This window comes from Arachis hypogaea, chromosome 6 (genome assembly GCF_003086295.3).
Source record: "Arachis hypogaea cultivar Tifrunner chromosome 6, arahy.Tifrunner.gnm2.J5K5, whole genome shotgun sequence".
NCBI lineage: Eukaryota > Viridiplantae > Streptophyta > Magnoliopsida > Fabales > Fabaceae > Arachis > Arachis hypogaea.
Genome location: NC_092041.1, coordinates 88391012 through 88417514, shown reverse-complemented (window position 1 = coordinate 88417514; position 26503 = coordinate 88391012). Strand labels below are relative to the sequence as shown.

The 26503-nt window shown below is 31.9% G+C and overlaps 2 protein-coding genes across 3 annotated transcripts; both read left to right on the top strand.

Moving 5' to 3' along the window:
• Nucleotides 1–1075: 1075 nt before the first annotated feature.
• On the top strand, nucleotides 1076–5804 carry LOC112696864 (NADH--cytochrome b5 reductase 1). Its single transcript, XM_025749785.2, has 9 exons — nucleotides 1076–1528; nucleotides 2288–2429; nucleotides 2530–2620; nucleotides 2726–2803; nucleotides 3335–3415; nucleotides 3518–3607; nucleotides 3973–4038; nucleotides 4703–4789; nucleotides 5436–5804. The coding sequence occupies exons 1-9, from the start codon at nucleotides 1426–1428 to the stop codon at nucleotides 5526–5528; spliced, it is 831 nt and encodes a 276-aa protein (XP_025605570.1). The 5' UTR covers nucleotides 1076–1425; the 3' UTR covers nucleotides 5529–5804.
• Nucleotides 5805–7996: 2192 nt separating this feature from the next.
• Nucleotides 7997–12872, top strand: LOC112696863 (probable arabinosyltransferase ARAD1). 2 transcript variants are annotated; one of them, XM_025749784.3, is made up of 3 exons: nucleotides 8033–8247; nucleotides 8361–9439; nucleotides 12049–12872. In XM_025749784.3, exons 2-3 carry the CDS (start codon nucleotides 8471–8473, stop codon nucleotides 12613–12615), a joined length of 1536 nt encoding a protein of 511 aa, XP_025605569.1. In that variant the 5' UTR covers nucleotides 8033–8247; nucleotides 8361–8470; the 3' UTR covers nucleotides 12616–12872. The 2 variants fall into 2 exon arrangements, with proteins under 2 accessions (XP_025605568.1, XP_025605569.1); XM_025749783.3 differs by having other exon boundaries at nucleotides 7997–9439.
• Nucleotides 12873–26503: the final 13631 nt, after the last annotated feature.

The window sequence follows — 26503 nt, the reverse complement described above, 5'->3', positions numbered from 1 at the left end:
TAATGCAAACATTATATTTTCCCCCTACAAAATACGCATAACATACAAACATTATATGTTTCATAGTGTCTTTTAAGTTAGTGATGAATAGTTTTTAAAGCATATTTACACCTTTAACGACATATAATTAGGTATTTGTATAAAATTTTTAATTTTAATATAGATAAGATAAAAGACTATATTCAAGCCAATTTTATTCGTATTCAAAACTAATATAGAAAAGAAAAATCTTACAACTTTATAAAAATATTCAATAAAATAAGAAAGCAAGGATGTTTAGATGATTTTAATGAATTATTTATCCTATAACATTATAAAAAATTTATGAATCTTTAGACGAGTTCAATTATGATACGTTGAATTATGTTTATGTTTATTCAAATATTTTTTTCACAGATGTAGTAAGGGGAGAAAATGAGAGTCCATGCTAAAAAAGATGCAAAATTAACCATTAAAATAAGGGAGCCACCCAGATAAAGACATCTAAAATGTCTTTTTTTAAAAATGTTTTTTAATAACTAAAATTTAACATATATAATCGATTAAACTGTGTATTTTTTTTTGTCAAAATTAGACTAGACAAATTAATTTGACAAAAAAATGATAAATCAAATCTTGAAGCAGTTTAAATTAATATTATTTTTTTATAAAAAATAACTATAATATTTTTATTATAGAAAAGGACTAAAATACTCTTATTTTATATATATATATTAATTTTAAAAATTCTAAATCCTAACTCTATGACAACAAAGAAGTAAAGGACTAGAATTTACTATTCTCAAAATTAATATATATAATAAGAGTATTTTAGTCATTTTCTATAATAAGGATATTGTAGTCATTTTTATAAAAAAATATTAATTTAGACCAATTCAAGATTTGATTCACTATTTTTCAATTAAATTAATTTGTCTAGCCTAATTTTGACAAAAAAAAAACACTGTTTAATCGATTATATGTGTTAAATTTTAATTACTAAAAAATATCTTTAAAAAAAGACGTTTTAGACATCTTTATCTGAGTGGCTCCCTTAAAATAAAAATAAAAAAATGAAGGAAATGACACACCGTATTTGAATGAACATCATTTAAAAATTTGTTTTGTACTCTACAAAATACGATTATTTTTGGAGATGTAATATTATGTAATTAAATCCATAAAATAAGTCTATTTTACATTTTTGCTTTTGTTAGGAGAAAAGTAATTGTGTAAATCTAAAAATCCATGAATGATGCAAAAAATTTGAACCTCTAACTTGGAGAGAGGTTGGTAGTTGCAGCAAGCCACCAATCCCTTGAACGTTTGCTGAGTTCTGAGTTTTCACTTTTCAGGTCTCACCTACCACACCCACTCTCACTCTCTCTTAAATTCTCTCCCTCTCTCTAACCCCCTTCATTACTACTTCTTTACCATTCAAACGCCATGGTTTTCACGCCCGAGGATCAGATTCTCGTGGGTTTGGCCGTTGCTGTTGTGGCCATTGGTGTTGGTGCTTTCTACATCTACTCATCCAAGAAGCCCAAAGGTCGAACCTTTTTCTATGCCACTTTCAAATTCTTATGATTTTATTCATTTCAGTCTTGATGTCGTTTGATTCCTTATTATGAGGATCTGGATTCTATTTATTTGTTTGTTTTCTTTGTTTTTCAGTGATTCGCGTAGAGAATTTGAATTTGTATCTGTTTCAATAAGCAAAATTAATAAATCAGTTTGTCCATTTGGTGTATTGGTTGGATTCATAGACGTTGATGTTTCGGTTGCTTTGTTATTCATTTCTTCATATTTTAGATAATGTTTGGATTGGATTGGAAGTGGTTTTCGCTTCTGAAATGCTTTTAATTGCACAAGTGATCTTGCATGTTGATTAAAAGGGAGCTTTCTTTGATGAAAATGTCGCCTTAATCTTGTGGCAATTATGGTACCTGAAAAAATATAGGAATGTTTGATGAAATGACACCGCATGAGTGCATTGAAAATGGAAATTTTCAAGTATTAACCTGTTTTATTTTAAATCAAGCTCTTGTGCATTAAGTCTAGAAAGTTGAATTGCTAATTTTGCAGGGAATGGCATTTGTATGTGTCATAGTGAAGGGCTTGCTTTTAGATTGCTGATTATGAAACTAAAGATAAAGTTAACACTAATTGAAGCTTGAGATAGTGTAAAACACAATTCCATTAGTCTTATGCGGCATAATTTCGTGTCCTTACGTTTCTTCTGTATGATTAATTTTAGTTCTTGTTGTATCTCGTTAAGTGATCATTGTTGTTGTTCCTATGCTTCTAGCTTGCTTGGACCCAGAGAAGTTCAAGGAGTTCAAGCTTGTCAAGCGTCTACAACTGAGCCATAATGTGGCAAAGTTCACATTTGCGCTTCCAACACCGACTTCTGTTTTGGGTCTTCCAATTGGGCAACACATAAGTTGCAGGTTCTGTTGCACAATCTTGTTTCATGTGTCTAATTTATCTTGTGACTAATTTTCTCTGTTTTCTTGTCATATTTTGAGAAAAGTTGCTTTTTTCTAACAGGGGTAAGGATAGCCAGGGTGAGGAGGTTATCAAACCATATACCCCTACTACTTTGGATTCAGATGTTGGACATTTTGAACTTGTTATTAAGGCATGTCTGAATTGATTGAATAAATTGTTATGCTATTTCTATATATGTACATTAATCTTCATGTTCATTAATCTTTTAAATGTCTTTGTAATATGTCTTGATTAGATGTACCCACAAGGTAGGATGTCACACCATTTCCGTGAGATGAAGGTTGGTGACTATCTTGCTGTAAAAGGACCCAAGGTAAATATTTCTATCCACATTTCTGGGCATTTTCTTTGTAACTATGATGCTTTATCCTCTTGGATATTTGTAGTATTTACTTGGTATATATTTGACCTTTTTTTATTTTTACTTTTTGGTATGGTGGTAGATATCTTATTGAAAGAAGTCAAAATTTTATTTGGCTAATAGTAACAGCAATGGTATTCAAGAGTTTCCATGATCACAATTCACAACCAAAAATCAATGTTTGTGCTTTAGTGCTGATCATAGGAAGCACAGATCAATCATAGTAGCATACTCTTTTTTTTGGACTCTTTTTAATATATCTGTTAGAGTTTTTGTTCTAAATAGATGCTTATTTCTAGACGGTTCTGCTTTTCTTATCTGCCTTAGTACCAACCATTTTAAATCGTCTTGATCTTGTGAAAGTTGTATTGCTCTTTTTTGTTTCTTCGAAAAGTGGTTATGTGCAATTTGAATTCAGAGATTTTATACCAATTTGAAAAGTCGTTATTTAGGTATTGAGCTTTTAGACATTATTTCTTCCAGGGACGTTTCAAGTACCAACCTGGCGAAGTTAGGGCCTTTGGGATGCTTGCTGGAGGATCTGGAATCACTCCAATGTTCCAGGTATCATCAAGATGGATGCTGCTTTTATTCGTCATTAAGATGAAACCTTGTTTATACCATTCTATGCATTATACTAATTTATTTGTTTTTTTGTTGCTCAAGGTTGCTAGGGCTATTTTAGAAAACCCACAAGACAAGACTAAGGTTCACCTTATCTATGCCAATGTGACATATGAGGACATTCTTTTAAAGGTAATATCTTTATCTTTTTTGTTGAATACTATATTCTTAACTTGTTTATACATGGACCAGCTTGTTAATTCAGTTGATGATCTGCTTGTATTGCCTTGTAGCCAATTTCATTTCATAATATAATATGCTAGAATCAAATATATCAATCAGCTAGTTTGTTGTATCCTATTGTAGAAACAATGAAAACTATTTTCTTATAGATGTCTAAGAATTTTTATCATAATCCTTATCCTTCATTTCTTTTCTTGTTCTTTGTCAATATTATAATAGGATATTAAGTTTCTATAGCATAACGCATTACCATCTCATTGGTCAATTCCTGCAATTTGATTTGTCATTTAATCGAAACTTATGTTTATGTGCAGGATGAACTTGATGGCCTTGTTGCTAACCATCCAGGTCAGTTCAAGGTGTACTATGTCTTAAATCAGGTAAGTTGCTATAATGCGTAACTGTAATTCTGTTCTTGGCTGTTGATTTTGCTTTATAATCGTCAATCAAGGAGCTATATACTATTTTTTATCTTCACACTGAAAAAATGATAATATTTCTACTGAATTTTTTTGGTATCCGTTTGCCTACTAAATTTGATTAAAAATACAAGCAACAATTCAATATTTTTATCATAACTTGACGTAAACAGCTTATAGTCACTAACAGGGGAAAAACTTCAGTGGACCTTAACAAGAAAGGACTAATTTTCCAAAATGGGTAACTAAACCTTATTTGGATGAAATTAATGGAACTAGGGATCATATTTATGAATTTCTTAATCTACTTAACCCTCAAGTAGTTGACATATGTCTTCCTATGAGTTTTCAAATTGTTGAATGCATGTGTTCCGTGATATTATTCTAATAAGTTCACAGTATCCTAACTTCAGATAGCTGTCGCAATAGAAAATTGGGAGCTGCTTCTTTGATAGTATATTAGTAGCTTGGTGTGGTGTGTCCGCACCCGTCAAGCTATCTGCATTCAAACTTGATTTTTGTATGATATGACTAAAACATGATGATGCTGTATGGTATCATGACTTTAGATTACTCAATGTTATGATTAATGATCATTTGCTTTGATGTTATTTAATCTCCTTAGCCTCCTGAATCATGGAGCGGTGGTGTCGGATTCGTCTCAAAAGAAATGATTCAAGCTCATTGCCCTTCTCCAGCAACTGATATTAAGGTAACGATTTTAACCCTCCAAAATGTTTCCTTTGTGCTTTAGATATCATCATGTTTTGTTTTGCCTAATGTCATATATAAAGGGATGTTGGTATTAAACCAAGTTACTCCTATACTACTACTTTTAGTACTTGCTTGGAGTACAATTTATGCTCTGTTAATCATAGATTTTCAGTTAAACAAGTTTTATGTATAATAGCTAGAATCTTGATTTAACTCTTAAAAATCTTTTGATATCACAATTTTAAATGAGTCAATCAATTTTACAAAATTTGTACTAGGTTTGACGATATTACGATTTAAATGTTATTACAATTTTATGGTTTACGTACATAATTTACTTTTCTGACTTCACAATTTACTTTTCTGACTTCACGTAAAATCTCGATTTTCTCTACCTTTTATGAGATAGAATTAGACATTTGGCCTCTATCGCTTAAGCTCAACATCTTTACACAGGACTTCTCTCTCAGACTTGTTGAGAGATGGGAAAGTGACACATCACTTATTTTTGTTTGTTTTTTGCTTTTGTACACAGAATCTCTTATCCCACCATCTTTGGGACATTTTTTCTACTGTCTTAACGATATTATTCTTTTGTTAAAAAATGAAAAAAAGGTTTAATCATGTTACTTATGAAATTTCAGATCTTAAGATGTGGGCCACCACCAATGAACAAGGCCATGGCTGGTCACCTTGAGGCACTTGGATATGCTCCTGAGATGCAGTTCCAGTTCTGAAGTGATAGGCTTGATTTTGGTGCTTTTAACACTTCATTTTTAATGGCTTTGGTTATTCAAGAAACAGACATCAAAATTTTCCCTTGGCTACATAAAGCATGGTTCAACTGTGCTTATATTTTTCATAGGCGTTAGAGTTAAAATCTGCAATCTGCAATAATTGCTTCTCATTGTCATAATGAGATTGATACATTGACATGTGTTAGAATTGCAAATTGAGTTACACTATTGTATTCACTGAAAAATTTTCATTGCTCATTACCTAAGTTGGATGCATAGTTGGGTGTTGATTACCTAGGGGAATTTTTAAAATAAATAAATAGCAAAAGAGATTATTTAGTAGCCAGGGATTAAAGACTTCTTTATTGGAAGATTCAAATTTGACACTTCTAATTAAGCAACTAAGATATTTACTACTTTAAATAATCTTTACATTCCGGGGTAGTATTAATTATACTATTATTATTTGTTGATACTTTCAAACGGTTTGGTGAGTCCGTGATTGAAACCATCTACTATTTTCAAAACACTTGGTCATATTTATTTTGGCAACCAAACCAAGGACACGATCAACTAAGAAATATTCTAGCTCTCTAGTATATTTTATAAGGAGTATAAACCTTAAGACAACTATATATAATTATTGGTGAATTATAAGGTACAGATGTAAGTTTACAGATATTTCCTTTAATAGGATGAAAGAGAAATTGATAAAAGTAGGATCCACATTTTAAATAATAATAAAATAATAAAAAATAACTATAAAAGGAATTTATATTCCCTCTCTATACCACTCTAATCATTATAGTAGAGAAATAGAAAACTTTGTTATTGCTCAAAATTGTTTTCTAATATTTTTTCGAAATCTTTTGATATCCTCCTTCTACAGATATCCATTTTCCTTCACCACAATTATAGCCATTACCACAACAACAATCAAACTCACCACCGAAGTCAACACAACCACCAAGCCTATCACTGCTACAAGACTACTACCACAACCATCATCACTACAATATGAGCTTAATTTTTTATACAATTATTGTTTAACTCATTTTTATAGAAGGTTTAGAATAAAATTTAGTATTTAGAATAAAAGAATATTTTAAAAGAATAATTAGTATTAGCCGAAAAATAGTTAGTTCCTTAGTTAGTTAAAATATTTTTTAATCCTAGATAAATAATTTAATTTAGCATAGAAGTTATTTAGTAATATCCCTATATTCAATTCGGACTAGTTGAAACTTCGAAGTCGTAAAATTTTGCCGTCCCATGATATTTGTCCTCACGTAGGGACGGTCTTACCCGAAGTGCTACCCCATAAAAAAAAGTGATTATATTAAATAATGAAACCTATATTGAACCTATTAATCATCCCACAGAACAAATAAATAAGCAAGTTTATTATATAAAGAAGTTAACTTTGATATATTAATAGTATAAAAGGCTTTATATAATTATCCAATCAAATTTATTTATTTAAATTATTTAAAAATTATAAATTTAATAATTAATTACTTGAAATATATAAAAAAAGTCATAGTGAATACCATTATGTACGAAATAGAGTAGAGGTGTATATATGGATAAAATTTTAATTTGATTTGCACACAAAATATTGAATTTGATCATATCTGATATTTATATTTTTTGGAGATAGGACCAGATTGAATATCAAATATTACGGACAAAAAAATAATTAATTTTTACCCTTTTTTTTAAACAGTAATTTTTTTTATTTTTTTAAATTTATTTACTTCCAAAATATTATTAAAGATTTTTTTAAAATAATAGAAATAAAATAATCAAACTTATATAAATAATAAAAATAAAATAATTAAATCTAATTATCCAATGTTTCAATAACAGCAAACTAATTAATAGTACAAGTTTTAATATAACAACATTTTAAATGCAACACAAATTAAAAACTAAATGAAATTAAAAAAATATGTAAACACTTATCTAATATACCAAATGTATAATTATTTATTTGATTAGATATGCAGATGAAATATATAATATATTTATAAAATCTGATATCCAATCTAATTTATATGAAGATCAAATTTAATAGACTTGTGAATTAGATAATATTAGCAAAATGTAATTTAAAAATATTATAGTATATTTAAATTAGTCACTAAAATTAATTATTAATAAATTTGTATATAAATAAATGTGTAATTTAATTTATTTTTAATATGTATTTATATTCTAACATATATTATATAATAGTAATTTTAGTAGTTGATTTTGATGTATATGCGGTATAATCGTACAACTAAATACAAGTTCCTAACGTTTTAGTAATAGTACCGACTATTTGAGTATCTTTTGAATTCAGCAGGTGATTATAAAATTTGTTACATTAATTATTTTTCCATTGAATGATGTGTTAGCACATGATTCAGTGTTGAAAATTACTTCTAGAAGAATTAAAAAGGATAGAAAATAAAAAGGAAATTAGTTCTTGAAAATAGAGAAGAAAGGAGGCAGAGTTTGGTGTAGTTGCTCGTTAGTTGTTTCCAATAGACACAAAATACTAAAATAATGGACACCTCTTAAGCTTAGAAGAACGCTTCCACAGTTAAGACCCTATTCCCACGCTTCCTCCTCCTTCTTCCATCTCCAACTTTTGCATCATATCACAAAAAAAGAAAACACAACAACACAATCAGACAAAGATCTTCCGTGACCAAAATAACTACTAATTAAGGTAACACTGACCTTTGTAGAATTGTAGTGTTCTTTTCAAGTGTTTTTGAATCATACACCCATAAAGTTTTTCAACTTGAGTTTCAACCCATTTCTTCCTTTTTCCTTTTGAAGGAATGTGGACAATTTCAATGTGCAACCATAGTAACATATCATCCATGGTTATTTATTATTTCAAATAGCATAGTGAAATTTGGTTGGAATGCTATTATTACACTATAACAATGGCTGAGAGGAATGTGTCACACTCACATTTCAAGGTTGTTTCTAGAAACTCCTTACTCTCCTTCTTTTCATTGATAACTATGTTGTTCATGATGTCATGGCTCTTCATTCTCCGATCCACCCGACCGGAGGACAATCCTAATGCGATCGACCGCAATGCGTTACCTGATTCCAATCAATTCTCCACCATCAACACCGAGTCTCCGTTTGGAAACCGTGCAATCCTCGGCAATGAACAAGATTTAGAACCAACTAGCCATGAGACCAAGAAAACATTGCCTGATGAAACAAATGATTCTGGAAAATGCAGCACCAAACCAAGAACAAGGGGCAAAAAAAGTGTCCTAAAAATTTTCATGTATGATTTACCTTCTGAGTTTCATTTTGGACTATTGGATTGGAAAGAAGACGGGCATGGTGTTTGGCCTGATCTCAGAACAAAATTACCACATTACCCCGGTGGATTGAACTTGCAGCATAGCATAGAGTATTGGCTTACTCTGGATCTTCTTGCTTCAGAGCAGCTACCTGAATCCTCGGATTCAAGAAGTGCAATCCGAGTTCATAACTCGAGCGAAGCCGACGTCATATTCGTCCCATTCTTCTCTTCTCTGAGCTACAACCGGTTCTCACGAACCGATCCGCACGAGAAGAGAAGCAATAACAAGGTGCTTCAGGAGAAAGTGGTGAAGTTCGTGACGGCGCAATTAGAATGGAAGAGGTCAGGGGGGAGGGATCATGTGATCTTAGCACATCATCCGAATAGTATGTTGGATGCAAGGACGAAATTGTGGCCTGCTACCTTCATACTTTCGGATTTCGGAAGGTATCCTCCCAACATTGCCAATGTTGAGAAAGATGTGATTGCACCTTACAAGCATGTTGTTGAATGCTATGAAAACGATTCATCTACCTTTGATAGCCGTCCAACTCTTCTCTACTTCCAAGGAGCAATATATAGAAAAGATGTATGTTCTTTCTTCTTCTTCTTTTATATTCTAATATGCAGAGTTGCTTGCTTTTTCATTAGCAAATTATAATTAAAACAGGGGTTAACTAAGTTTTTTTTTTTTTTTAATCTTTATTAGATTTAAATAGTTGGTTATCTTCATGTGACCTCGGAATTATATGTTCAATCCGTAGAAATAGCCACTAATGTAATTATTTGCTTATATTACCCTCTTTGAATGTAGTGCTTTCTCAATTTCTGCATTAACATAGAATACTTATGCACCAGACTGCCTTTTTTATTAGATTTAGATTTTATTCTCCTAGTGTTCAAAGCATAAGTTGATTTGTATATAGAATGATGCCATAAACTAATTGCACTTAGTATTGAAAACTTATGAACTAAAGTCTCAAGAAAAGTTTAAAGATGATAGATTATTTCATGCTTTTCATATGCAAATTACAATTAGAGCTATTGGGAATGGGACAGTGCCTTTCGGGTTCGAGATGGGTCGAAGTCAACCTAGACTTAGTACATGATAATTACCAAAAGGATTTAAGTAATAAAAATTGCACCTTAACTATCAAGAATAGTGGGAAATAGTTTGGGGTAGGAGAGGGTCACCTCTAAATAATGGATGGTGGCCATACCTATATTAGTACACATAGTTATGCAACATAAAGGGTTGATTTGTGGGGAATCAATTTTTATTTTTTCTAAGGGTTGTACCGGACCCCCTTATTATAAAAGATTAGTAACTACCCCCACTAGACAGCAGTCCTGTGATGACTTTTAATTTGATCCATGAAGTTGGGACCTTTCTTGATATAGTAGTAAATGTCTGCTTGTGTGGTCCTTTCTGGCTATTAAATCATTGCATAATGTATATGATGGGAAGCCAGTGTGACTATGCTAATAGGTGTTTCTCCTAGTCCTAGCTATTCCATTATTAAAAAAATTGATGAGATTCAAACCCAAGAATTCTACCTAGGTCCTTGGGAGTTATGTTTGATGACTTAGGGGGGTCTAGCTGATTTTGTCACTTCAGATGGAATTGCAAGATTATAGACACTTAAGAGCTAAATTTACGTGCGTTACTAGCTAGAAAATCAAGGTAGTTAATTTTTATATTGTTGATAATGTTTTCCTGGAGTATAATGAACCTGTCCTAGCTAACTAATTATGTGGTGAATAGCAACTGAACATGCTCATGTTTTGGAACTTGGAAGAGAGTGGTTTCCAAATTCCAACTTTATTATTATTATTATTATTATTATTATTATTATTATTATTAGAAACTTTATTTTCAACAATAACATATTCTACCTTTTCCACACCACTTTATAAGCACTTATTTATTTTTATTTGTAATTATTCAATTTTTATTTATAATTTTATTAAATTTTTAATTATATTTTTTATCGTTTAGAAATTTATAATTGAATTCATATATTAGATAAGTTTTTTTAATCAGAATATCCATTTTTATTTTAACAAAATCACTCGTAAGAACTTAACTGAAAATTTTTATATTGTATAATGACTAAATTTAAAACCTTTAAAGTCTAATCAATAGAATAACTATTTTTTAATTATATTTACTTTCTTTTTTATTGAACTTTTTGTGGTAATAAATAAATGGTGCATTCTATAATAGCTATGATTATAGTGACTATAGTGGCTACGCAATTTTTATAACAATTAAAAAATATAATTAAATTAAGATTATTTTTTTAAAAAAATAGATCCTTAAATTTTTAATTTACAGATATTTAAATTCTCGAAAATTTGAAAATACATTTAAATTCTTGATATTTTTAAAACTTGAACATATCGACTCTTTATATTCACTTGGGTCTATTAGACCAAACGAAAAATCAAACGTAATTCCTGTTGTACTGACTTGGTTGATACGAATATACGAATCGATGTGTTCAGATTTTAAAGAAGTCATGAATTTAAATGTATTTTAAATTCTCAAAGACTTAAATGTCCGCAAACCAAAAACTCAGGGATCGATTTGTTATTGATGGATACTACTATGAATACTTTATAATTGTCTTCATATGAAAATATTTTCTTTTGATCCTTGGATGATAGATTGTATGATTAGATTTTGATATATTATAAAAGTGTTGTCTTTGTTTAAAATGTGACTAAATAAATAAGTCGCATTTTAAAATAAATTATTTTTATTGGAGGATGTTTTTGCCATCTTCATTTGAGTAATTGTTTTTGTTATTTTCTTTTTTTTATCATTGATAACACTTTTTAATTAAAAATAAAAATATAATCAAATTAAAAAATTATGCCAACTCATAAAATGAATAACCTTAATTTTAGCTATGCATTTTAAAGTATTATCAAAATGAGTTATGCTAGATGGATAACTAAAATTAAGTATCAATATAAAACACATACCGAAATATAATATATATATTAAAAATTAATTAAATTATACATATATTTATATATAAATATATAATTAATTTAATAACTAAATTTTAGTATCTACATGGAATTTTCTTTAAATATCTAAAATTGATAAGCATAGCCAGAATTGACAATTTAGTTAGATGTGTATAAGAATTTATCCTTCCTTCCAATTAATATTGTTTACATGTTCAGGGAGGGCACGTAAGGCAAGAGCTATTTTACCTCTTAAAAGAGGAAAAGGACGTACACTTCTCATTCGGGAGCGCTCAAAAAGGAGGAGTCAAGGACGCATCCGCCGGCATGCGGTCATCGAAATTCTGCCTGAACATAGCCGGCGACACGCCGTCGTCGAACCGCCTATTCGACGCCATAGCAAGCCACTGTGTCCCGGTGATCATCAGCGACGAGATTGAGCTCCCATACGAGGATGCAATCGACTACACCGACTTCTGCATATTCGTCCGCACCAGGGACGCTCTCAAGAAAAGGTTCCTCATAGATTTCGTCAGGAGCGTTAAAAAGGATGAGTGGACTAGAATGTGGAATAGGTTGAAGCAGGTTCAAAAGTACTATGAGTTTCAGTTCCCTTCCAAGGAAGCTGATGCTGTTCAGATGATTTGGCAGGCTGTGGCACGTAAGGCTCCTCTCATGAGGTTGAAAACAAACAAGTCTAGAAGATTTTTTAGGTCTGTTTATGGTACTAATATGGGCAATGTTAGGGTTAAATCATCATTACCTACACCCAAAAACTTTTGGTGACTGTTATTTATATTTATTTTTGTCTACATATTAAGTGTTGGGTATATGAAGATGGTAAGATGACAAAATCTTATATTTGTGTAGTGGTTTTAAGGCACGATTAGATCATTTTTTTTAGAGAGATATTTGTCCTGACACTTAATTGCTATAGGGTTGATGACAATACTCTCCCAAGATACAATGAAACCTAAGAATTTCTTAATTAGCAATAGTAAGAAATTCTCAACTCTCTTGAACAAAAAAAATCTCTTAATAGTAGTGTAAATTGTACGCTTAGTACTTTATATCTGAAATAGTGGACAAGGACATATTTATACATATTGCACGTAGCAATTATAATTAGTTACGTATACAAATGGTTGTGTCATTTCTATTGCCAATAGATACAATGTTTTGAACATATACAACTCTTAAAGAGTTGTGTCCCTTTAGCCAATAAACACAATGTTTTGAACATACACCATTCTTAAAAGGTTGTGTCCCTTCAACCAAATGGTACAAAACGGTTAGTAACCGTTTATTAATATTAATAATAATATTAATAATATTAATTAATCAAATTTGTAAATACCCTTCAATCCCCCACTATTTACAAAATTTAAATGTCATACAAGTATATGCATAAAGAATGTGTCACTAAGATTAAACATTCTTTTAGTGTAAATTTTAAAGTTCTAACGAAGTAATAGGTGTCTAATCGATTAAACCTATACTCCATATGCTAGTACCAAAAATCACACACATTACTTATATCCTCCAAGTTCAAGAATTTACAATTTTAAGCACTTATATGGCCTTGTGCTCATCCTGGTTTCATGAATATTTACGAGAATAAAACCTCTAAAATTCTCGATTAGAGCGGCACCACTCTTATATTCATATAGGTGGAATCTTTTGATAGATAATATTATCATTCCATTAAGAGTTTAAATTCACCCTCCTAATTTATTGTAAATAGCAATAAATCCTATACCTTAATGCTCCAATTGCTAAATAACTTGTTATTACCCATTAAACCTTGAAACTAGTGGTCTACTAGAATAAGGTTGGGTTCCCATCATTTAGCAATAATAGGTTTTAATCCCATTTTAGCAGTAGTTTCTTTGATTTTATCCCTTGACAAACCTTTAGTCAAAGGGTCTGCTAAATTTTCTTGAGATCTTACATAAGTGATGGTAATTACACCATCATCTATTAGTTGCCTCACAAATTCATGTCTCAAACTTATATGTCTAGATTTTCCATTATAAACCTTAGTATATGCTCGAGACATGGTTGATTCACTATCACAGAAGATTGAAATGGCTGTCGTCTGCTGTGGCCACAGCTTTATATCATATAACAAATTTCTTAACCATTCCGCTTCTTTACCTGCGGCTGATAAAGCTACAAACTCAGCCTCCATAGTAGAATGTGTAATACATGTTTGTTTCTTTGAGGCCCAACTTATTGCTCCACCACCTATGGTGAAAATCCATCCTGAAGTGGATTTGTTATCACTAAGATTTGTAATCCAACTTGCGTCGGAATGACCTTCTAAAACTGCGGGATAATAACTATAATGTAATCCCAAGTTTATAATTTTCTTGAGATAACCAAGAATTCTTGTTATAGCTTTCCAATGTTGATTGCTAGGCTTTCCTGTAAACCTTGATAATTTACACACAGCAAGTGCTATATCAGGTCTGGTACAATGTATTGCATACATTAAACTTCATATAGCACTAGCATATTCTAATTGTGCTATAGATCTTCCCATGTTTCCTTCTAATTTAAGATTAGGATCATACGGCGTATTGGATTCTTTAATTGTGAGATGATCAAACCTTTTCAATACCTTTTTAATATAATGAGATTGACTTAAAGTAAAGCCAACTTCATTCTTATGTACCTTTATGCCTAATATTGTATCAACTTCATTCAAATCCTTCATCTTGAATTTAGAAGTTAGATACTCCTTCGTTATACGAATTCCTTCTAAATTTGTTCCGATGATTAACATATCATCAACATATAAACAAACAATTACTCCATAATCTTTAGTAAATTTTTGAGTAAATACATTTATCCGCACTATTATGTGAGAAGCCATTTGATAACACCACTGAATCAAAATTCTCATGCCATTGTTTAGGTGCTTGTTTTAGCCCATACAAAGACTTAATTAATTTGCAAATTTCTTTTCATTTCCAGGTAGCACATAGCCTTCTGGTTGCTCCATATAAATTTCTTCATTAAGATCTCCATTTAGAAAAGCCGTTTTAACATCCATTTGATGTATATGAAGCTTATGTATGGATGCTAATGCTATAAGAGCCCTAATAGAAGTCATTCTTGCCACAGGTGCATAGGTATCAAAATAGTCTAGACCTTCTTGTTGTCTAAACCCCTTGGCCACTAACCTTGCTTTAAAGGTTTGTAATGAACCATCAGTATTATACTTTTTTCTAAATACCCACTTACATCCTATAGGCTTTGATCCTGAAGGCAAATCAACCAAGACCCAAGTATTGTTAGATAATATTGAGTCCATTTCATCATTTATTGCTTCTTTCCAAAAAGCAGAATCCCTTGAAGCCATAGCCTCTTTGAATGTTTGAGGATCACCCTCTATGTTCATAACAATAGGAATCTTGTTTGTTACAGAATTCCTAGTTCCTTCTACCAAAAAGGTGATAGCCTGAGAAGAAATAAAATCTGGACCCAAGTCCTTTTCTTTTCTTACTCTCAAGCTCTTCCTTGGTTCAATAAACTCTTTGTCGCTTAGACGTTTATTATTTTGATTATTTATTTCTTGTGAAATATTAGTATCATTTTGGGGATACTCTGAATTAGAAGTTGAATCATTGATAAATTTATTTTCAATAAATTCTACTCCTCTTGATTCAACAACTACATTAGACACTAAGTCTAATATTCTATATGCTTTAGAATTTTGAGCATATCCTATAAAAGTGCCTTTTATGGCTCTTGCCCCCAATTTGGTTCTCTTTTGATCAGGAACTCGATAAAAGGCTAAACACCCCCACACTTTAAGATAATTTAAATTAGGTTTCCTTCCTTTCCAAATTTTATAAGGAGAAATCTTTCTATGTCTTGATGGTATCCTATTATGAATATGACATGATGTCAATAATGCTTCACCCCACAAATTGTAAGACAATTTTGTAATTAGTAACATTGAATTAACCATATCCACTAAGGTACGGTTCTTTCTTTCTGCCAAACCATTTTGTTGTGGAGTATATGGAGCAGAAGATTCATGCACAATACCATGTAATTCACAAAAGTGATCAAATTCATTAGAAAAATATTCTCCACCTCGATCACTACGAAGAACTTTTATTTTCTTATCATGAATATTTTCTACTTCCATTTTATATTTCTTAAACATTTCAAAAGCTTCATCTTTATTTCTAAGCAAATACACATAAGTAAATCTAGAACAATCATTAATGAAGGTTATAAAGTATCTTTTTCCTCCTCTAGTAATATTGCCATTTAGCTCACAAATATCACTATGAATCAATTCTAATAAATGTGTATTTCTTTCAACCTTAGGAAAAGGTTTCTTAGTAATTTTAGATTGTATGCAAATATCACATTTCTTACTAAAATCCTTGTTACTAAGATCAATATAGTTATTCTTTTGCATATATTCAATTGATTTGTAATTTAAGTGTGCTAATCTACTATGCCATAAATCACAAGAATCAACAACATACAAGGAAACATTCACTTTATTAATACTAAATTTAAACATGCCTTCAGTACAATATCATTTTCCTATGAATACATCATTCTTAAGCAAGATCACTTTATCGGATTCCATAACAACTTTGAATCCTTTCTTACACAAGAGACTAACAGAAACTAAATTTTTTCTCAAATCTGGAACACGAAGTACATTTATTAAACTTAATTTCTTTCCAGATGTAAAATTTAATTCCACACTTCTTTGACCACAAACTTTGGCTGAGTTGTCATTGCCCATCAAGACTTCTTTATTGTTCACTTCTTCATATGTTTTGAATTGGTTGCGATCATTGCAAACGTGAACAGTAGCCCCAGAATCTAACCACCACTCAAGTGATTTTTCTTGTGTTGCTATGTTGACTTCTGTAACCATGCCAATATGCATGTTTTGTACTTTTTCTACAACCATAGCAATTAGATCCTTTTCTTCCACTAAGTTGGTCTTTGGTGCTTCCCTTTTCAGAAGTCTACATTCTTTGATATAGTGTCCTTTCTTGTGACAATGATAACACTCTCTTTGTCTCTTCTTATCTTGCTTTGAATCTTTAGAGAACTTTTTTTCTTCTTATTGGTGTTGTTTTCACCAATATGATTCACTTTAGAACTTTGAGAAAGATACACAACATCACGTTTTCGATTTTCCTCCTGTACACGTATATGCCTTAGTAATTTCTCAATTGTGAAGTCCTCACCAAGATGTAAAAGTTTCTTCCTATAACCATTCCAAGATGAAGGAAATTTTGAAATAATTGCTCCAACTTGTAATGATTCAGGGATCACCACTTGTAGATCACGAAGTCTACTTACAAGGATTTGTAATTCATGAATTTGATCCATGACAGGCATAGTATCATTCATAATAAACTCAAAATATTTCATCATAATAAACTTATCTGTTCCTTGTCGTTCAGTATTGTACTTTTCTTCCAAAGATTTCCAAATCTCTAATGGTGATTGAATTGACATATAGAAATCATAGAGTCGGTCGGATAAAGTATTGAGAATATGACCTCGACATGCAAAAGTATCTTCATCAAGTTTCTTTTTCAATTGAACAATCTTTTCTTTCTCTTCCGGTATGGAATTTTCAGCGGCATCGGCAATTGGTGTAGTCTTTGGGTCAATCACATATGCAAGATTAAGAACTGAGAGAAGAAACATCATCTTGTCTTTCCAATAGTTGAAGTTCGTTCTATCAAAGCGATCTAATTTGACAAACTCTTGATTCATGACCTTAAACGTAGTGTTTTGATCTTGTGCCATCTTTAAGAAATATCTCTCTAAAATTGTTGGGTATATGAAGATGGTTAGATGACAAAATCTTATATTTGTGTAGTGGTTTCAAGGCACGATTAGATCGCTTTCTTTAGAGAGATATTTGTCCCCACACTTAGTTGCTATAGGGTTGATGACAATACTCTCCCAAGATACAATGAAACCTAAGAATTTCTTAATTAGCAATAGTAAGAAATTCTCAACTCTCTTGAACAAAGAAAATCTCTTAATAGTAGTGTAAATTGTACGCTTAGTACTTCATATCTGAAATAGTGGACAAGGACATATCTATACATATTGCACGTAGCAATTATGATTAGTTACGTATACAAATGGTTGTGTCATTTCTATTGCCAATAGATACAATATTTTGAACATATACAACTCTTAAAGAGTTGTGTCCCTTTAGCCAATAGACACAATGTTTTGAACATACACAATCCTTAAAAGGTTGTGTCCCTTCAACCAAATGGTACAAAACGATTAGTAACCGTTTATTAATATTAATAATATTAATAATATTAATTAATCAAATTTGTAAATACCCTTCATTAGGTCAATATACAAAATGGATTTTATATGCTTAGCAGGTGGGGATTCAAACAAGTAATATTTCACCACACTAATAATTAATAATACGCACATTTTATGATCCAATTGAGATGGCTATTGGGTAAAAATGTGGGAATAGATGGTGGTATGATCCAATTGAAAAAAAAAACACGTTGTGACCTCTTGGGGGGTTATTGTACTAATGGGGTTGGGTCGATATATATGGCTTGTCATGTAAAAGAGGATTCCTCTGTTTTGAGAATTAGATAGAAACTTCTTCCTCCCTCTTTATGATAGTTTTCAATTTATTGAGGATATGACTCAGAAAAATCAGAAGCAACTTGGAGTTCAAATATAGGAAATTAAAGTGATATATGCTTGTTGAACTTATTCAAGGAATATTAAAAGGATACACGGTTTACAACAACAATCAAAGTGTTGGCAGGAATCCAATTAATAATAAGTCACAATTATTTAAGAAATTAGCTCATAACAAAGAAAAGAAAAGGTTTTTATTGTCTCTACAAGCTCAATACTGTAAATACAAATCAAGAGAAATCATAGGAGACTAGAAAAGTTTAATTATGTCAAATCACTACTAGATTGTTTTAAAAAATGTTCTTCGTATTTCTCATTCTTTTTTTACAATAAATCTCTTCTTACTTTGGAAGAGTAACTTTCCTCATCTAAATTTAAAATTTAGTTTTATCTTAGATAGTTTCTATCATTTGATATATTTTGTGTTAGGTTTGGATTTCCTTTTTATGTGGAGAAAAAGTCCAAATATTAGTATCTAATCCCATAAATAGTTAATTATTAAGGTGAGTTAGGGCTGAATGAGAAAGGTCACATTTTGTAAAAAATACAAGCATTGCGAGAGAAAAAAAAAGAAATAATACTATCCACGTTTTTCATCAGAAAAGCAGAACTTGAGCGTTCGTTTCGCACTCATTCACCATTAGATTGGCGTAAAATTTGGATTGCATATTCATCTCATCTTATTCTTCATTCTGAACGGTAAAAATTCTTATTAGAGATTTGCAATTGGAGAAATCAAGCTCGGATAGAGGCTCTATTTTGTGGTATTTTCATTTTCTTATTCTTGTCTTGTAAGCTTTGATACTTGGATGGTTTGACTTATTGTATGCACGTTTTGTGCAATAATTTGTGATTCTCTTATACCCTATTTTTTTTAATCATAGTGCAGCTATTTTCTGATCCTGGTGACTCGTGGTTTTTACTTCTCATATTAAGGAGGTTTTTCGCATTAAAAATCTTGGTGTGATAGCTTGCCTTTATTTTCTAGTTTATGTGATTTTTTCACTGGTATTGGGTATTATTGTGCGCTACCATTTATTGTTGTATGTGGATATTGTTGCTCCTTTAATTCTTGCAAGTAGAAAGTTTTATTCCTATCATTTGGTATTAGAGCTCAATTTTGGACATTTGGTTATTACTTGCTTGAAAGATAAAGACAAATAATTCTACTAGGATGATAAGTTTGAATGGCACTATCTATATATGGAAGGACAAAATAAAAGATTTGTTGTTTGTCAAAAATCTACATTTATCCTATTTTCTACATAAAAACTAGAATCTAAAACAGATGAAGAATGAGAGTTTGAACACGAACAAATTTGTGATTTTATTAGACAATGAATGTGACTCATGCTAGGACTTTGTAGAAACAAATTGAATCCTTGTACGCTTTCAAGTTTGGCAATAATAAATTATACTTGTTGAACATACTGATGAATTTGAGATACAAGGAGGGGTCACAGGTATTAGATCACTTGAATGAATTTCAAGAAATTATGGATCAGTTGTCAAGTATGGGAATCAATTTTAAAGATGAGGTTCAAGAATTATGGTTGTTAAATACTCTACCAGATTTTTGGGAGACATTTCATATCTCTCTTACTAATTCTACTCCAAATGGTAAAATGAGCATGCAACTTGTTAAAGGTGGCATTTTAAATGAAGAGATAAGAAGGAAGACACGGAGTTTTTCGTCATAATCTGAAATGTCAGTCACTAAAAATAAGGAAAAAAATTAGAGCAGAAGTAAAAAGGTAAAGGTAAAAGTAGGAGTAAATCCAAGTCAAGATATAAGAATGTTGAGTGTCATTATTGTCATAAAATGAGTCACGTCAAAAAATATTGCTTTCTTTGAAAAAGGAGAACAAAGATAAACAAAAAAAGAAGGATGATAAAAGTAATGATCGTGTATCTGCTATTTCAGATGATCTTCTCATTGTTGACATTGTTGATTAAGAGTACAAGGTCAATTTTATTTCTGATGATGAGTTCAGTTGAGTAATTGATAGTAGCGCCTCAATACATGTTACATCAAAAATTGATAATTTGGAGTGCTTAAGATGGATAATGATAGTTTGACCAAGGTTATTGATGTAGGAGATATTTTTCTTGAGACTAATATGGGAATGAAGTTGCTACCCAAAGATGTTAGACACGCTCTAGATGTTCGCTTAAATTTGGTTTCAGTTAAAAACCTTGATAATGAAAGCTTTGTAAACACTTTCGGCTTTGGACAATGGAAGCTTACTAAAAGTAACTTAGTGGTGACTCGAGAAAAAGGTACTTCAAGTTTGTACATGATGCATGCCATAACTACAAAAGGTAGTGCAAATGCGGTTGAAAGTAAAGAAGTTTGTAGCTTGTGACATAGAAAACTTGATCATATTAGTGAAAAAAGACTTAATTGTTTGGCTCGAAAGGACGTTCTTTCCAATTTGAAGAATGCAGATTTGGAGAAATGTTCTCATTGCATGGCTGGCAAACAAAGAAGATTATCTTCAAGAAGCATCAACCTTCAAAAAAATCAGACTTCTTAAAATTGGTGCATTTCAATATTTGTGGTCCTTTAAAGGTACAGATTTTTAATGGAGCTATTTACTTTATTACTTTTATTGATGATCATTCAAGAAAGCTTTGGACTTATGCTTTGAAAACAAAGAACCAAGCTTTGGAAAAGTTCAAACAATTCTAAGCTTTGGTTGAGAGACAAACAGGTAAAAAACTTTAATGTATTTGCACTGATAATGATGGTGAGTATCGTAAACCATTTGATGAGTATTGCAAGTAGCAAGGTATTAGGCTTGAAAGGACACTTCCTAAAATACCTCAGTTGAATTTTTTGGTAGAAAGGATGAATAGAACACCGATTGAAAGAGTTAGGTGTATACTTATTGAAGCTAATCTACCTAAAGTCTTTTGGGGTAAAGCATTACTTACAATGACTCATGTGATTAATTTGAGTCCTACAATTACTTTGGATAATGATGTTTTGAATCATGTTTGGTCAGGTAAAGATGTCTCGTATGATCACTCGAGAGTCTTTGGTTGCAAAGCATTTATTCATATTCCAAAGGATGAGAGGTCCAAGTTGGATGTGAAGGCAAAACAATGCATTTTTATTGGATATAGTCAGGATGAGTTTGGTTGCAGGCTTTATGATCCCATTGAAAAGAAGCTTATAAGAAGCCGTGATGTAGAGTTTATTGAAGATCATACCATTGAAGACATTGATAAGACAAAGAAAGGTCAATCACAAGAGAATAGTGACTTGACTAATGTAGATCCAGTTTAGCTGCCTTCTTTACCAAAACTAGCAAAGAATCAAGGAGCATATGTAGTAAAATGAGCCTTTGGTTCCTAATAACCAATAGATGGGAGATCCAACTTATGCTCCAATTGATGACGATGTTGATAGTCAGCCTGAGCTACCTGAAGATCCACCAGGTTTCCATCCTAGGAGGTATACTAGAGAGTTAGGACCTTCAATGAAGTATCCTTCTAATGAGTATGTGACATTTACTAATGGATATGTGACATTGACTGATGGGAGAGAACCTGAATGTTATGAGGAAGCTATGAAAGGTGACGACAATAAGAAATGGTTTGATGAAATGCAAGATGAAATAAAATTCTTTCACGATAATCAAACATTTGAGCTTGTAAAGTTGCCAAAAGAAAGAAAGCTTTGCAAAATAGGTGAGTTTATAGGTTGAAGCATGAAGAAAATTCTCAGTATCCAAAGTATAAGGCTAGATTGGAGGTCGAGGACTATAGGTAGAAAAAGAGAGTTGACTATAATAAAATATTTTCACTAGTTGTGAGAATTCTTCTATTAGAATTATTTTAAATCTGGCTGCAAGTCTTGATTTAGAGATAGAGCAGATGGATGTGAAAATGACTTTCTTTTATGGTGATCTTAAGGATGAAATTTACATGGAACAACCTAAAGGTTTCATGGTAAAAGACAAAGATGATCATGTTTGCAAATTGAAGATGAACTTATATGGTTTAAAGCAAACTCCGAGAAATGGTACAAGAAGTTCGAGTCTATTATGGCAGAACAAGGCTACAAGAAGACTACTTCTGATCATTGTGTATCTGTAAAATAGTTTGCCAGTAATGATTTTGTTATCCCTTTGATATATGTTGATGACATGCTTATTGTTGGTCAGAATACTTCTAGGATTAACATGTTAAAGAAGCAACTTGTGATGTCATTTACAATGAAGGAACTTGGGCCAACAAAGGAGAAAGCAAAGGCTGTTAGTACTCCTCTTGCTACACACTTCAAATTGAGTTGCAAGCAAAGTCCATCAAGTGAAGAAGAGAAGAAAGCAATAGAAAAAGTTCCATATGCATCACCCATGGTAGTTTAATGTATGCTATGGTGTGCACAAGACCAGGTATAGCTCATGTTGTTGGTTGTGTTAGCTGTTTTGTTTCAAACCCAAAAAGAGAGCATTGGAATGCTGTAAAATGGATAATGAGATATCTTTGTAGTACTTCTAGCATGAAGTTGTTTTATGGAAGTGAGAATCCTATTCTAATTGGTTACACTAACTCAAATATGGAAGGAGATATTGATTCTAGAAGGTCCGTTTTAGGCTTATTTTTGCGGGTGGAGCTGTGTCTTGGCAATCTAGGTTCCAAAAATGTGTTGCTTTGTCTACTATTAAGGCCAAATTTATTGCCATTACCAAAGCGTGGAAGGAGATACTTTGGATGAAGAAATTCTTGAATGAACTCGAGTTTTCTCAAGAGAGGTATGTCTTGTTTTCTGATAATTTTGGTAAAAATTGTACTTTTAATTCTCAATCTAAACATATTGATGAGAGGTATCATTGGATATGTGATGTTTTGGATGCTGAGTTGTTGGAACTTAAAAAGGTTCATACTGATGAGAATGGTTCTGATATGATGACCAAGACATTATCAAGATAGAATTTTGAAACTTGTTGCTTAATCGCCGGATTGGCGGTTACCTCTACATAGTCATAAGGGAGAGATTTGTTAGATTTTAGATCCCTTTCAATGTGGAGAAAAAGCCCAAATATTGGTATCTAGGTCCATGGATAGTTGAAGTTGCTGAGGTTAGTTAGGGTTGAATAAGAGAGGTCTTATTTTGTTAAAAGCACGAGCATTGAGAGAGAAAGAGAAGAGAGAACACTATCCACTTTTTTCATCAGAGCAACAGACTTTCAGTATTTGTTTTGCACACGTCTCACCATTGGAATGCATATCTACCTTATCTTGTTCTTCATTCTGCACGGTGGAAATTTCGATTGGAGGTCTGCAGTTTGAGAAATCGAGCTCGGACAGAGACTTTATTTTGTGGTATTTTCATCTTCTTGTTCTTGTATTTTAAGCTTTGATGCTTGGATTGTTTGGCTTGTGCAGTAATTTGTGACTCTCTTACACCGTATTTTTTATTATAGTGAAGCTATTTCCTAGTTTTACTTCTCATACTGAGGAGTTTTTTGTAAAATTCACAAAATTAGTAAATAATTAGCCAATAAATTAATTATTAATCCAAAAAATTAGAAAAGAAAATTTTATAGTTAAATGAGATAGAACTAATTAAAATAAGAATTTTGACACTAATTTTTAAGAATTTAGCCCAATATTAGGCTGAACGGACCGAATCGGGCCCGTATTGAGCCCAAGGCCCAACCCAATCCATTACAACACAAAAGACCTTAGCTTTTCTTTCCTTCCGCAAATGAAAAGTAAGCTGGGCATGCATGGAGGAGAAGAGAAATAAGAAACACCCTTAGGCCTTAACCTTCCACTTTAATCTCACATAACTTCCTCCTCCGAGCTACGATCATTACACCATTTACGGCCAGGCGTCCGCAGTGTCGAGCTCTACAAAGCCCACTAACTAATTGGTAAGGAACCTTGGATCTCACTCTCAGCCTCTCTTTTCCCCCAATTTTTTGAAATTATTTTTCAAAATTATGATCCATGAGTATTGAAAGTCCTTATGTCTTGATGTTAAAGTCAATTTAACTTGAGAAATTAACGGACTTTTGTTAGCTTGAGGCATGATTAAGGTAAAGTCCTTTGAACCCTAGTCAATACCTTGATTATATGTGTTTGGGTATTGAAATTTGGTATATAAATGTGATAATATGTGTTAGGTAGTATATATATAAAATTGGAACTCATTTGAAGAGATTGGAAGCTTGATTGGGAATATTGGATGCTAAATTTTGGTGGTGGAGTTTGTGAACTTGCATAGTTGGGTTGTCTTTAGGCTATATGAGGAAATTGGCCAAGGTATGATTTTGGTTTCTCATATCTAAAATATAATGTCTTGTGAAAACTTAGGTTAGTGACCGTAAGATAGGAATTGAATTGTTGATGGTGTTATTGGTTGAGATTGCATAATATGTATGTTAGTTAGTGATTTTGGAGGTTAAATTTGAGGCTCTTATGAATTATGTGTTTGACCTTGTATGACATTGGTTGGTATGTATAATGATTAGTAAATTTTGAAGTTGTTATTGGTGCCATATTTGTTGTGTTGTTGAGATTACATTTGTTAGAGATAATTGATGAGGCATATTGAAATATTGTTGTGAACTTGAATTATTGAACTGAAATTGATGAAAGTGGTGAATCGATAAGTTGTGGGAGGAATAAGGAAGATTGAAATATGATTGGGGAGTGTTTGATGCAGTTATGGTAAGGTTTGGTTTGGTTTTTGAAAGGTTTGAAATTGGTTTATTTTGAAAGTTGAGGTTTGTAAAGTTTAAAGAAAACTATTATTTTTGACCAATTTTGACATAGCAATAACTTGGCCTCCAAACTTCCAATATTTATCAAACTTGTCTAGATAGAAAATTGGTCCGAGAGGTTTACACCATTCGCAGAAGAGATGAAAAAATTTTTAAAACAAAAAAGTTATACTCGTCGGAAGTTTGATGTGCAAAGTTGAAATTCTGCGACATTTGAACATTTTGGCCACCTTGCATAACTCACGTACGGAGCCTCGTACACGACGCGAGCTCTTGTTTCAGGCTACAGCAGTAGTGGTTTAATTTCACTTGCTCTGGGTTAAGCGGGTAGTAGCAAGGGGGTTGTAGCTCAGAGCCACTTGCTCCGCGATGGGAGTTTCTGTCCATGGTTAGCTACCAAGACGTGTCGGATTGGCTATATAACTGACAGATGATATTATCAGCCATAGGACAGGCATGCATCATATGCATTTGTGTGTCTTGTTTGATTTTGCATTAATTGGTCTTGCCTATGTGATTATTATGCCTACTTGCTAAATTTGCTACCTGTTGTAATTGTATTCTACTTGTGTTTGCTTTGTCTGTATTTTGGTTGTCTGTGCTGTGGAGTTGTGGAAGAACAAAGGAAGGTGAGAAGCTAAAAGATCAAGTTAGGTTGAGTTAGAATTTTGAACCCTTAGCTACCCACTTTGTTTATGGCTTATTTATGGTCATAAAGTGTAGTTTTAAGATTAAATCTTTTGTCGAAAGTTCTAGGATTACCTTCGGCTTTCCCGGGACATTATATGTTAGAGATGTGTGAACTGTTACCATGCTGAGAACCTCTGGTTCTCACCCCATACATATTTTGTGGTTTCTAGATGCAGGACATGAGGCACCTCGCTGAGGCATACTGGGAGCTTCTTACAGCAAAGACCCTTTGTATTTTGGGACTTATTTTGGCTTGATGTATATATGTAGATACTTATTATCTCCACTATTTATTTATATGATGCTTTATCCCTCTTAGAGATTGATTTGGAAAAACAGGTTTCGTAATCTGTATTTTGGGTTCTTTTATATATATATATATATATATATATATATATATATATATGCTCTGTTCGATTTTAACTTCGCGAACCAGACTAGAAGCTTTGTTATCTATATCTTGAAATTCCATTGTATATACCCATGTGTTGTTTTAGTCTTACCTTGCCTCGGTTACGCTAACGTTTACGCGAGTGTTGCGCTTTTCGGTTTAACGT

Bases quoted from the DNA above. Each gene is read 5' to 3' on its own strand.
- LOC112696863 (XM_025749783.3), top strand. From the start codon at position 8,471: ATGGCTGAGAGGAATGTGTCACACTCACATTTCAAGGTTGTTTCTAGA. The intron at 9,440-12,048 runs GTATGTTCTTTC...TTACATGTTCAG, and splicing joins GAGCAATATATAGAAAAGAT to GGAGGGCACGTAAGGCAAGA.
- LOC112696864 (XM_025749785.2), top strand. From the start codon at position 1,426: ATGGTTTTCACGCCCGAGGATCAGATTCTCGTGGGTTTGGCCGTTGCT. The intron at 2,430-2,529 runs GTTCTGTTGCAC...TTTTTCTAACAG, and splicing joins GGGCAACACATAAGTTGCAG to GGGTAAGGATAGCCAGGGTG. The intron at 2,804-3,334 runs GTAAATATTTCT...TATTTCTTCCAG, and splicing joins TTGCTGTAAAAGGACCCAAG to GGACGTTTCAAGTACCAACC.